This window comes from Leuciscus leuciscus (genome assembly GCF_965113295.1).
Source record: "Leuciscus leuciscus genome assembly, chromosome: 18".
In the NCBI taxonomy this organism is placed as follows: Eukaryota; Metazoa; Chordata; class Actinopteri; order Cypriniformes; family Leuciscidae; genus Leuciscus; species Leuciscus leuciscus.
Window position 1 is genome coordinate 10,872,633 of NC_138742.1, and position 12,858 is coordinate 10,885,490.

A 12,858-nucleotide genomic window follows, 5' to 3' on the forward strand; every position below is an offset into this window, starting at 1 on the left:
CATTATAAATTTCGCTTAGAAAAACCATAGACAGTATAAGAAAAAAACACGCGTAGACAGACCATATACTATGTTGCAATGCGCCTCCAGGGCGATTGAGGCCGCTAATGCTCTTGAGCCGGTCGCTGTTCCAGCAGTTAGTGAGCGAGAGTACTGCGGATATTACGGCAATTTCTACAGAGTAGAAGAGATAAACAAACATGTTATATTATACATAAGACATTTATTCAAACAAAACTCAACCTGATAAATTATCTTCGAATTATTCGCAGCGTCGTCACTTCTTGGAGCGACCGGTGAAGGAAATTAATCTGTCTTCTTTCGAGCAAAACGAAGTTGTCTTGCCAAAAGAAGGACGATGGGTGGGAAAATGGCGTGAAACGATGAGCTTTACTACATTCTTTATCTGACTGCTGTCAGAGGTAATTTACACGCTTACAATGCCATATATGATAAAGCAAACACTTTATTTTTTAAGTTTTTCCCGCCAACTGACTTGTTTAATGTAATAAATGTGTTCGTCATGTGTAGGGTTTGTTAGTACATTTCTGAATTTAGTCATTTTGGGGATTTGTGCTGCAATGTTCTGTCTTAAACGTTATATTTGATCTAGTAATAATAAATAATACTTAAAAGATTTTTCTTGAACTTGAAATCAACTTATTTTCCAGTTAAGAATGAATATTTATTTATTTTTACCATGTAATAAAACTAAATATATGACCCACGTAATCCATTAACCCCCTCTGTTTCTTTTGACAGGCGTCTGTGATCATCCCTAAACCCAAAGGGAGACTGTCAGGACTGATTCATTTGTTCCTTAGTTCACTTGAATTGGAGGTCTAAAGTCATGGCTTGGGCTCTAAAACTACCTCTGGCCGATGAGGTGATTGAGTCTGGTCTGGTCCAGGACTTTGATGCCAGTCTGTCAGGGATCGGGCAAGAACTTGGAGCTGGTGCATACAGCATGAGGTGAGTTTGTTTAGGGATGCTTACATTGCTTTTGGTGTGTCCTGAGACCTGTATGGTTTGATAAATGTCTTTTTTTTGTTGTTGAATTATAGCTCTTTAGTTTAAAATACTGAATGTTCAGCTGATATGTGTTTTTATCTTATTCAGGAGTGTTGTTTAATCTATTTTACTTGCCTACTATGTCTATGCCAGCAACTTCTGCTGTTCACATGTCACTCCGGGCTGTTTAAAATGTCATGATGAATGCGTCTGACCTTCTATAAAGGTCTATAAATATCTTGTGTTCTCTTACATGACTGATGTGCAGAAAATGCACATTTAGAAAAACCATTTAGAAAACTACAGGTCTATTTGTGGCAAGGTTATCGTGTGTGTATGCTTTGATGAGGTGTTTTATCCCACATTTTAGGTTTCAAGTGTTTTTTTTAACATGGAGAGACAAACTGACAAATCGCATGTAATAGAAAAGTATCATTTTTTTTCTTTGATTTAAATGGTTAAAGTAAAATGGATTGCCCTGTTGAGAGGTAGAAAGATTCACTGTCTAGCCTCATGATTTGGTCTCCAGGTAACGAAATAGTTGTCTGCTATAAACCACATGTTCCAGTTCTGCTCTGCCATCTGTGATGATTTGCTCTTAGATGTTTGAATTGCATTAGGAATGTGCTTCTTGGGCTTGTCTGAAATGTCCAAATCCATAAATCTGTCCATTTTTCCCCTTTCTCTTGCTGTTTTTTAGTGATGTGCTAGCTCTCCCCATCTTTAAGCAGGAGGAGTCAAATTTACCTCCAGAAAGCGACAATAAGATCCTTCCCTTCCAGTACGTACTGTGTGCCGCCACCTCTCCTGCTGTCAAGCTACATGATGAGACACTCACCTACCTCAATCAAGGTCTGTTCAGCAACACTGGCTGAAGAATGTCTGAACTTTCCTTCAATTCTGATATGTTTGAAATAGCTTTAGGTTGTCAATATAAATCTGTTAATACACAGAACTTCAAAAATTCTTAATAGTTTATTAAAACAACAAATTAAAAGATTAGATTAGATTAAAGAGCTAGTTCCTCTGGAGACTTGGAAAATACATTACTGTTGAAAAATTTGGGGTCAGTAAGATTTTTTATTTATTTTTTGGTAACACTTTACCGTAAGGTCAATTAGTTAATGTTAGTTAAAGCATTAAATAACAGTGAATAATACATTTGTTATTTGCAAAAAAACTGTTCTGTTTAAGTCAAATTATTTATTTGTTATTTCTTTCATGCATGATATGTAAGAGCTTCTAACCTTAAAATATGATCCAATGTTTCCATAAACTATTCAGTTCAATTCTGTATTGTACAGAGGGAAGCATAAAAAGCAGAGTAACAAGAGATGTAAACTGGTTTTACTGGTATTGCTATAAACTGTTTCCCACCGGCTGCAGGACAGTCTTATGAAATTCGAATGCTGGACAATCGGAAAATGGGAGAGCTTCCTGAGATCAATGGGAAAATGGTAAAGGTGAGGATTTGCAGTCTGTTCCTTCTTATCCCCCATAATTCATGCTTCCCACATACAGGATTATACTCGCATCAAGGCTGGATCTCATTAGCTGTTGAAAATCCTTTAAGTGTTCAGGTTAATCTCACTGTATTATATCAGAAGAGGACCTGATGAATCATATGTGTTTCATGTGACTATCTGTGGTTGATCTCAACTGTTATTTTTCTTGTGGTTACTCCCTGCAGAGTATTATCCGTGTCGTGTTTCACGACCGCCGGCTTCAGTACACTGAACACCAGCAGCTAGAGGGCTGGCGCTGGAATAGACCGGGAGACAGAATCCTTGATTTAGGTAAATACTGTAACCGATGACTTCGCAGAAAGTGAAAGATCAGATTATAACCACTTCCCAGTAAGATAATAATAAACAGATTGTGAGAAATTGTCACTCAAATATAAATTAACTACCAATAAATCAATGTTGTGTATATGTAGGAATGTATTATACATTAATAACACTGAAATCCACAGATATCCCAATGTCGGTAGGGGTGGTCGATCCCAGGGCAAACCCTACACAGCTCAACACTGTGGAGTTCCTCTGGGACCCCTCGAAAAGGACCTCTGTGTTTATTCAGGTATCATAGACTGCTTTTGCTGACCTCAAGAACAACTCTCCCAGACACTGTCAGTGGAGCCTTAAAAATCCAAAGATGAGGTTTGATCTGTGTCTTTATTGTGCTTTTTATTTTTATTTTACTTTTGTAAGCCTTCCATACACAATCGATGTACTTTGTCAATGCCAATTTAACTTAGACTTCCTTATTAGGATGGACTTTAACCATCTTAAAGGCATAGTTCACTTAAAAAAAAATTCAATTCTGTCATCATTTACTCACCCTCATGACATTCCAAACCTGCATGTGGAACCTGTGGAACACAAAAGTAGATATTTTGAGGAACTTTTCAGCTATTTTTATCCATACAATGGAAGTTTGTATGGTCCAAAGCAACACTGCATCCCATTGACTCTAATTGTATGCTGTGAACAATATTTTTTTGTGACAATTTTCAAATATGTTTTTTAAATATTATTCACTGTTTTTTCCTGCTTGTTTAGGTCCATTGTATCAGCACAGAGTTCACCATGCGTAAGCATGGAGGAGAGAAGGGAGTGCCGTTCCGTGTTCAAATCGACACTTTCAAGGAGAACGAGGCCGGGGAGTACACTGAGCACCAGCACTCCGCCAGCTGCCAAATCAAAGTTTTTAAGGTGGGCTGAGGCCTGTGCTGATAAACATTTACAATGTGACATCAGTGCAGCATCATTTTTGTGTAACCTTACTACCGAAACAGGATCTTCTTAAAAATGTCAATGCAAATACTTGGTATTTTTTGTGTTTAGCCTAAAGGTGCTGACAGAAAGCAGAAAACAGACCGAGAAAAAATGGAGAAACGAGCACCGCAGGAAAAGGAGAAATACCAGCCTTCATATGAAACCACAATTCTCACTGAGGTGTGTATCTGCTGCCTTGGAAAGCATGGGTTGTCATGAATATTTAAATTTAAATACATTTGTCTCTCTAATATTACAGATTTTAATTTAATATTATTATAATAATTGTTTAATTATAATATATATTAATGAAATCAATTATTGAATTTGTCTCTTATAGCTAGAGAGAAATTAATACTCACCAGCAATTTTATTAGGTACATGTATTCGACTGCTCGTTAATGCAAATATATAATCAGCCAATCAATCACATGAAAATGACTTGTTTATGCCTGAGGTTGGAGCAGAATGGCCAGACTAGCTTGTACTGATTTTGTGAAGAAAAAGTACATACTTTTGAGTAGGCAAGCTTTGGGACACAATACTTCGTCATAATTGCGTCTTTAACGGACAGCTCTGACGCTTAGTTAAATGCATCCTGTCACTGTTTAAACTGCCCTGTCAATCATCTTGTCACACTTAAAATCCTCAACATTCAATTTAATTTAATTTCCTAAAGTTTCAGAGAGAAATGTAGTAGCACGTTGATCTGTCAGTCGTGGTTCTTTCATGTGGAGACTACTGTCCTCATGTGTTTGCAAATTACATAATGATGCATTTAAAAGTTAATGACCAAACGTATCTTTACAAAAGTTCACGATGACATTGAATAAATATATTTTCGTCAGGTTAGATACTGATTGTTAATCACTCAAACCCTTTTATCTAAACCTCTCTACTTAACCGTCGGACTCACACATTTGCCATGTTTGTGTTTTTCTTTACACTTTTTATTTGTAGTTCAAATCGAAACCTTGCCCAACGCGCAATGTGTTGTGGGCAATATAAGACTGGATTGGATTCTAAACTGGAAAAAGTACTCTTTGGAAAACTCTTTTCAACATACTATGATTTTGGGACACACAAATTCTAATTTCGAATACTATTTAGGATGGATAGTATGCAAATTGGGACACAGCAAGTAACTCAGATACTGAGCGTTACAACCGAGGTGGGCAGAAGAGCATCTCTGAGCACACAACACGTCGAACCTTGAAGCAGAAGAGCTACAGCAGCAGAAGACACCGGTGCCACTCCTGTCAGATAAGAAGAGCAAACTGAGGCTACAATTCACACGGGCTCTCCAAAATTGGACAATAGAAGATTGGAAATATATTGCCCGGTCTGATGAGTCTCAATTTCTACAGCGACATTCAGATGGTAGGGTCAGAATTTGGTGTAAACACCAAAAGCAGGGATTTATCCTGCCTTGTATCAAGGGTTCAGGCTGATGCTGGTGGTGTAATGGTGTGGGGGATATTTTCTTGACTATTGTTGCCTACCATGTCCATTCCTTTATGACCACAGTGTACCCATCCTTCTGATGGCTACTTTCAGCAGGATAACGGGCTGTAAACGATGTATGTTGTCATGGGAAGGAGGAGGCGGGAACCGGCGAACATTTAACAAACTTTAATAATCATAAAATAAACAAACAACAAAACGGAAGTAATGGCGGCAGCCCCTCACGGACGACTGCCACACACACATAAACAAAACATAACATAAAAGTCCAGGCCTGGTCCTCTCTTGTCCTTCACTATCGTCGCTCCTGCTTTTATGCCTCCGTTCTCTCACGGCCCTCGGCCCCGCCCTGCTTGCAACACACGCCATATCACAAAGCTCAAATCATCTCAAACTGGTTTCTTAAACATAACAATAAGTTCACTATACTCAAATGGCCTCCACAGTCACCAGATCTCAATCCAACAGAGCACCTTTGGGATGTGGTGAAATGGGACAAATCTTGACAAATCTGCTGCTACTACGTGATTCTATCATGTCAATATGGACCAAAATCTCTGATTACCTTTTTCCAACGGCATATGTCTCCAAAGGAAAAATGTGTCCACATGTTATTATCTAATAAGATAACGTTATTAATCTGTTAATTTTACATCTTTTATACCCATTTTCTTCATCCCTTTCTTGTCCAATATTTTCATGATATTGTTTTTTTTTGTGTGTATATCCAGTGCTCTCCATGGCCTGAGGCTACATATGTCAACAACTCCCCATCACCAGGTTTCAATAGCTCCCACAACAGCTTTTCTGTGAATGAAGGGTAGGAAACTTTGATCGTCATTTTCTGAGCTTTATAAATATTCCTTAGTCAATTTAGACAACACTTGCATAGAAAATGCATTGCTAATAAAGCTTTTTACTACAGTAATATGACATATAACTGAGCAAAAAAGGATACTGAATGAGAAAAAAAGAGCAATTTATTATACGGTATACTGTTAAAAGGCTAAGGAGACATTTGTCTTCCTTGGAATAACATGCATTGATTTACTTTCATGTGTGGCCATCTAATGGCTTATGGTTTTGTCTTGCAGAAATGGTTCACCCAATCACCAACCAGAGCCTGTCGTACAGTTAGCAGATGTGAGTGTGTATCTGTTCTCTTCACCTATCTTCTCTCATATGTGAGATCCACTGCTCTCAATGGCATAATGTAACATTCATTAAACGTTTCTAGTGACATTCTGTCCATAAATGTTCATTGAGATATGATAGACAAACTTCGTAGCACTTTGACTGAGACTTAGTCTTTGATCGATTCATCCCAATGTTCTCTTGTGTGTTTCTTCTCTTACAACATTTCTGCATTCTACATGCTCTCATTTGAATGCTATATTATGATTGAACAAGCATTGATTCATAACTGATCATACTATCTTTACTAGTCAAGTAGTTGAGCTGTATTGGGAATGGAATGGTCAATAGCTTCTCTTCAGTATAATGTGTGTGTTTTGTTTGTTTGTGTGTGTGTGTGTGTGGCATGCTCCATGCTTCCATGTACATTTAATAATGTCAGGAGAACTGCAATAGTGCATCAAAACCCCTTTGTTTTTTTTTCATGTTGTTGCAGCTGTTATTATCAGTCCTGTAAAATACTTTTTTGTTGTTGTTGCTTTTGCATGTTCATTAGCACATTTCATAGGATGTATTGGCCTTTGTAGCTTTTTTATTTTTTGATAGAACTATATAATACAGTATAGGGGTGGGCAGCATGACCAATATGTTACATCTAGTTTTTCTGCTGGAAATTCAATCAATTTGTTTGTACAAATATACTTTATATAAATATATATACTGTATATACAAGTAAAATACTTTTTAATCCAGTAGATTAAATACTAACTAATGCAAAGTACCTTTTTGCCATTTTATTTTTATTTTTTAGTTGTGGGGAATTTTTTTAAGCTTGCCACAGATGAACCATGACATGACATTATTTAACCATTGCACAGTATATATGTCATATTGCCCAGTCCCTATATATATTTTTTAATTTTATTTTTTATTATAAATAATATATAAACTGCTGTTTGGTTTGGGCTTAGTAAGATTTTTTTTTAAAGAAATTAATACATTTATTCAGCAAGGATGCATTACATTGATCAAAAGTGCTGGTAAATATACATGTATAATGTTACAAAGAATTTGTATTTTTCTTTGTAAACTTTATTTTCATCAAAGAATCCTGACAAAAAAGTATTATGGTTTCCACAAAATATTGAAGCAGCAGAAGTGTTTTCAACATTGATCATAAGAAATGTTTCTTGAGCAGCAAATCAGCGTATTAGAATGATTTCTGAAGGATCATGTGACACTGAAGACTGGCTTTGCCATCACAGGAATAAATTATTTTAAAATATAAATTATAATTATAACTTCTACTGTATTTTTGATGAAATAAATGCATTCTTGGTGAGCATAAGAGACTTCTTCAAAAAAAAATCTTGCTGACCCCACATTTTTTAACAGTAGTATATACAGGCACCAAATTGGATGTAAAAGTACTTGTACAGGTTTATCTGGACAATCAATAATTCATTGGTTTGATTTGATTGTTTGTTGTAACTAATAGACTTTTAAAATGACTCCAAACATTACATAATTTTTGCATTCGTTTATAGGCTGATGTTAATGTGAGGTTTTAGCCCATTGTTTTTTTGTTTCGTTCGTAACATATAAGCCCCGTTAGTCACCACATACTTCCTCATAACAAGATAACACTCCAGACAAATCTGAGATTTTAAAACTGAGAGACCGTTCTGCCTTACAGTTGTCGTGCCACCTACTTACAAGAGACAGTGAAAGCAATCAGGTACATGAATTTATTTGCTAATATGAATATGTTGAAATGTTTATTTGCCAAAGGGAAAACTTGGTTGTGTACAAAGGATTTTAAGTGACTAAATCTGTTGATGAACTCGTATAGAAGAACATTTGAAGTGGGTTCAACTAAGGCCAGACAGTTTAAGGGGGTGTGTCTGACTTCAGTGGAGGGATTGTTCAATGGAAAAACAGACAAATTATGATCAGATTATGGTCAGTGTGCTAAGGCCTATTTTGTCCTTTCTCTTTGCCCCCGAACAAACAGAATCTGTTGCCCACGGCAACGCCACAGGAAGCACAGCAGTGGCTCCATAGAAACCGTTTTTCGCCATTCTGCCGCCTCTTCTCAAACTTCTCGGGTAAAGGGACGATCGGGCTTACATAAGTGTGCATCACATTCCATACAGCTCTCACATCAGGCTTTGCTCACTCAGCAACCATACAGTGCCACACCGGTCTTTACATCACTCTCATTCAGATAACACATGCTCTCCAATCTCATTCTCTCATCATAATGTGTTCAGAAAGATATGCCTCTTTATTCCATATTACCTTTAGTATAGTATGACAAAATCCTAGTTGTGAATGTGTCAACTGTCCTTTGACATCTCTCAGGTGCCGATCTGCTCAAATTGACCCGAGAGGATGTCATCCAGATCTGTGGACCTGCTGATGGCATTCGACTATTTAACGCACTCAAAGGGCGGTAAGTGTCTGTTATCTGTGTACACCTATATGTACAATACACTCTTTTGGTCAACAAGGCTGCATTTATTTAACCCTCTGGTGCTCTTTAGGTCATTTTTGACTAAAACATATTACATTTATGTATTTTTTTGGTAATTTTTGACCGACATGAACGAACAACACCAGAGGGTTAATCAAAATAGTAATATTGTGAAATATTATTATACTTTTTAAACGTATTTATTCCTATGATGTCAAAGCTGAATTTCCAGCATCCATTACTCCAGTCTTCAGTGTCACATGATCCTTCATAGAGTAGAAATCATTATAATATGTTGATTTGCTGCTCAAGAAACATTTATTATTATTATCAATGTTGAAACGTTGTGCTACTTAATATTTTTGTATAAACTGTAATCATTTTTTTTTTTCAGGATTCTTTGACTATAAAGTTAATATTTTAAAAGAACAGCATTTTTTTAAAAATAGAACATTTCTGTAACAATGTAAAAGTCTTTACTGTCACTTTTAATCAATTTAATGAATCTTTTCTGAATAAAAACATTAATCTTCGGGGTTTTTTTTTTTTAAGTACCCCAAGCTTTTGAACAGTAGTCTATTTCAGCATTCAGTTTCCATGTTTTGTTATTTCCTAGGCTGTTGATGTTTACATAATATAAACTGACAATTATATATTAACCGTGTTTGTATATTATGTTCTTGTTCAGGGTGGTCCGTCCACGGCTCACCATCTATGTGTGTCAGGAGTCTCAACAGGGTCGTGAACAGCACCAGAAACATGAGAACGGAGACGGGACTAGCAACACTTTTTTCGGTAAGTTTGACATCAACTAGATCAAGAGAAAGATGAAACGAAATGTGATTACATTATTATTATTATTATTATATCAAGTTATTGTAGGAATTAAATGTTAGGCTGTGGAATTGGGAAAATATATTGGGTCAATATTGATTTCATGTTGGGTGTTTTTTAAAAATTTTCCAGATTTGTGATAGCTTGTATCCTATCTTATTTGAATGTTTGCTTTTCTTTCTTTCTTTTTTTCTATGCAGCGATTTGTTGATTAGGGTCTCATGTTTCTTTACCCCCATCTTAGTGTATCATGCTATCTATCTGGAGGAGTTAACAGCTGTGGAACTGACAGAGAAGTTGGCTCAGCTCTTCAGCATCTCTCCACGCCAGATCAGTCAGATCTTCAAGCAGGGACCCACTGGTATCCATGTGTTAGTCAGTGATGAGGTAATAAGGGTCTCTACAGGCTTTCTTTTTCTTCTCTTATATTTGTTTAGTTTTCCTTGCACCAACCTGCGCTCTCTAGAAACATTCCCTTACTTTAGAAGCATGGCATAGATCACTTTTCTGTTGACATTAACCCTATTGCTACTTAATAGAGGGCAAGCTTAAAGCTGTTTTCACGCTTTGTTTCGATTGTTGGGTCCGAAGATGCATTGCAAGAGCTGCTCGCCAAAGGCCATTTCTGCAGAGCTTGCGAATCTGCTGCTGTGCTTGCAGTACATCAGTCGTCATCAATCCATCATCGATAGCAGTTCATTTCCACAAATAAGAGCAGATTGCTTTCATACCAATTGTGCGCCACACTGGAGTGCTCATGTACCGTGTTCACCCAAGTTTGCAAAATGTTCATGCTGACCAAACACACGAAGGTTTGTGCCAAAAGCTCTAGTATGAAAATGGCCTTACTGCAACCCACTTTACTGCGGTAATGTGACATATTTCCTAATTATATTAAGAATTGAACAAGAAAAAGGAGCCAGTACTTGATTTAAAATGTAATATTAATTTAAAAAGTGGGGGTTACATACCAGAATTGAGCCTAAAGTTTGGATGATGAGGTTGAAAAATAAGAAGGCATGGTGGGTTAAAAATGAAAACCGATTCAATGTTGTTGTAACATGCGCAATAAGACCAGGAATGTGTTTTAAAGTAAATGAGGTCAGTTTTGAAGAGTTTAAAAGTGGCACAAAATGAAAATTCACTATTTTGTAAAGGCATGTTATAGATGTCGTTATGAACATTCATCCATGCATGTTTCTTTTTTTGAGCTCATAATGTTTAATCAAAATGTCAATCTTGGAGGTGAAAACGACAGACTTCTCTCTTTCTCTTAAACCCCACCCCTCCTCAAATGACTGCAAGCTCATATTCATTCTCGAGTGCCACGCCCACAACTCAAAATCCAACAACCGCTACATAGAATCAACATTCTTTCTTTCCCGATAATCCGTTACACTCAGATGTACGTCACAATATGGAAGAAAAGATCTGTCGCTACTTCTGTTTAATCGCAACTTTAATTATGCAAGATCTCTTATTCTGACTTAATCTTAATGTTCTCATTCAAACAGATGATTCAGAACTTTCAGGATGAGATGTGTTTTGTCCTGGACACAATGAAAGGTAAATTTCTTTTTAAGCACTGAGAAGTTTTAACCAACAAATTCTTTGTTTCCAGGTAACGTCTGTTTTATAACTTTCACTCTTTCAATTGAATTTTCAGCTGAAACAAACGATGGCTATCACATCATTTTGAAGTGAAAACAAAGGATACAGGGGGTGTGAACAGTCCCCTTATGTTTTTCTTAAGATTCAGCCCACAGCCCATTCCCTGCACACTTCCTGGACCTTACTGAAGATCGCTTTGCTTGGAATAGTAATGGAGACGATCATGGGAAAAGGGAAAAAAGGCACCTGACCCATTTTGAAACCCTCACTGTTGTTGTCTATGGAGTGCGTGCTGCCTTTTTCAACCTCTTCCCATTTACAAAAAAATGAAATTTAGCAAAGAACATATCATAGAATTTCTATTTTATTACCTTTCTTTGCATCAGTTTGTTTTGTTGCTTTTTTAAAGGCAGAAAAAAATAGATTTTGTCTAATGTAATTATGTACTAAGGCCGTACCGGCTCAAACAGAGAGAATTGTCTGGCGTTAAATTCAGTGTTATTTGGTGTTGACTGCCTGGATGTCATTCTGTGTGTTTTAGCTGCATATGCTGGAACTCCATGTGAAGTGCAGTCCACGTCTCAATGAATACACGCTTTATAAACAACTCTGTAAAAAGTGGAAAGTTGTATCACAGACGGAGACAGAGATTCCAAGGACGCTTATGAAATTGCATCCATTCATGATGAACGTTGTCGTCAGTTCTGTCACCTGTGGGAAAATGGTTTAGTGTATGATCTTGACACGATCACAGATGTTCACATGATCGCAGAATGAAATTCGATCGATAATGCCACCCTACCTTTAATTGACAGAAGCAGTCTTGATCGCTGATGTTCCTCAAGTTAATTGTTAATTATAATTTTTTTAAGGCTTGTTCAGGTGACTCTTATGACTGTTGGGCATGATATTAGGTTCTGTAGCTTTGATCCCTGATGATTCTTCAGTTGATGCTGCATATGCACGTTATTTTACAGACAGGAGATGAATGGCAGCAAGTGGGCATTATATATGTGCGTCTTATTTTATTTTTTTAACATTGTGCTTAACACCCCTCTCCACTTTTGTTTTTTCATCCTTGTTACATATACTAGAATACTTTTTACAAATTTCTGACTTGCCAGAGAATTATTTTACAGTATAAAAAGAGAGATCATGTTTTACTTTCTTTTTGTTTCCTTTTGGATATGACCACTGATTTACTAATCTTTCAGGTGGGGTAAAGGGGAGAAATATTGCACTGCATGAGAAAAGGTAGCCATGGTTAGTGCTAGATGCAAGCCAGACCAAGATGGTAAAGATGCGAGGTATTGTCTGTGACCCTTTACTATGTCATTGCAATGATTAAAATGACCTTGAAACAAGCGGTTTTGTTTTGTATCCTCAATTAACTTTTTCAGTTAACAGAATAGAGTCTATGGCTAAAACCACTGCTAGCAATTTATGGGCATTTATAAGGTGAGAATGGCTTTAAAAGACATTGGTTACCTTTGCGAATTTCACAAAAATATATCTTGTAACATTTCACTACAAAATCATATAAGCAAA

General features: G+C 36.7%; 1 protein-coding gene across 2 annotated transcripts; it reads left to right on the forward strand.

Annotated features, from left to right (window-relative positions):
* The first annotated feature begins 126 nt into the window (after window positions 1-126).
* Window positions 127-12,674, forward strand: tfcp2 (transcription factor CP2). 2 transcript variants are annotated; one of them, XM_082146220.1, is made up of 17 exons: window positions 127-422; window positions 763-972; window positions 1,712-1,863; window positions 2,398-2,474; window positions 2,702-2,807; window positions 2,987-3,093; window positions 3,576-3,728; window positions 3,861-3,971; window positions 5,987-6,075; window positions 6,350-6,398; window positions 8,086-8,127; window positions 8,404-8,497; window positions 8,754-8,844; window positions 9,554-9,660; window positions 9,944-10,086; window positions 11,214-11,265; window positions 11,366-12,674. In XM_082146220.1, exons 2-17 carry the CDS (start codon window positions 851-853, stop codon window positions 11,401-11,403), a joined length of 1,533 nt encoding a protein of 510 aa, XP_082002346.1. In that variant the 5' UTR covers window positions 127-422; window positions 763-850; the 3' UTR covers window positions 11,404-12,674. The 2 variants fall into 2 exon arrangements, with proteins under 2 accessions (XP_082002346.1, XP_082002347.1); XM_082146221.1 differs by lacking the exon at window positions 8,086-8,127.
* Window positions 12,675-12,858: the final 184 nt, after the last annotated feature.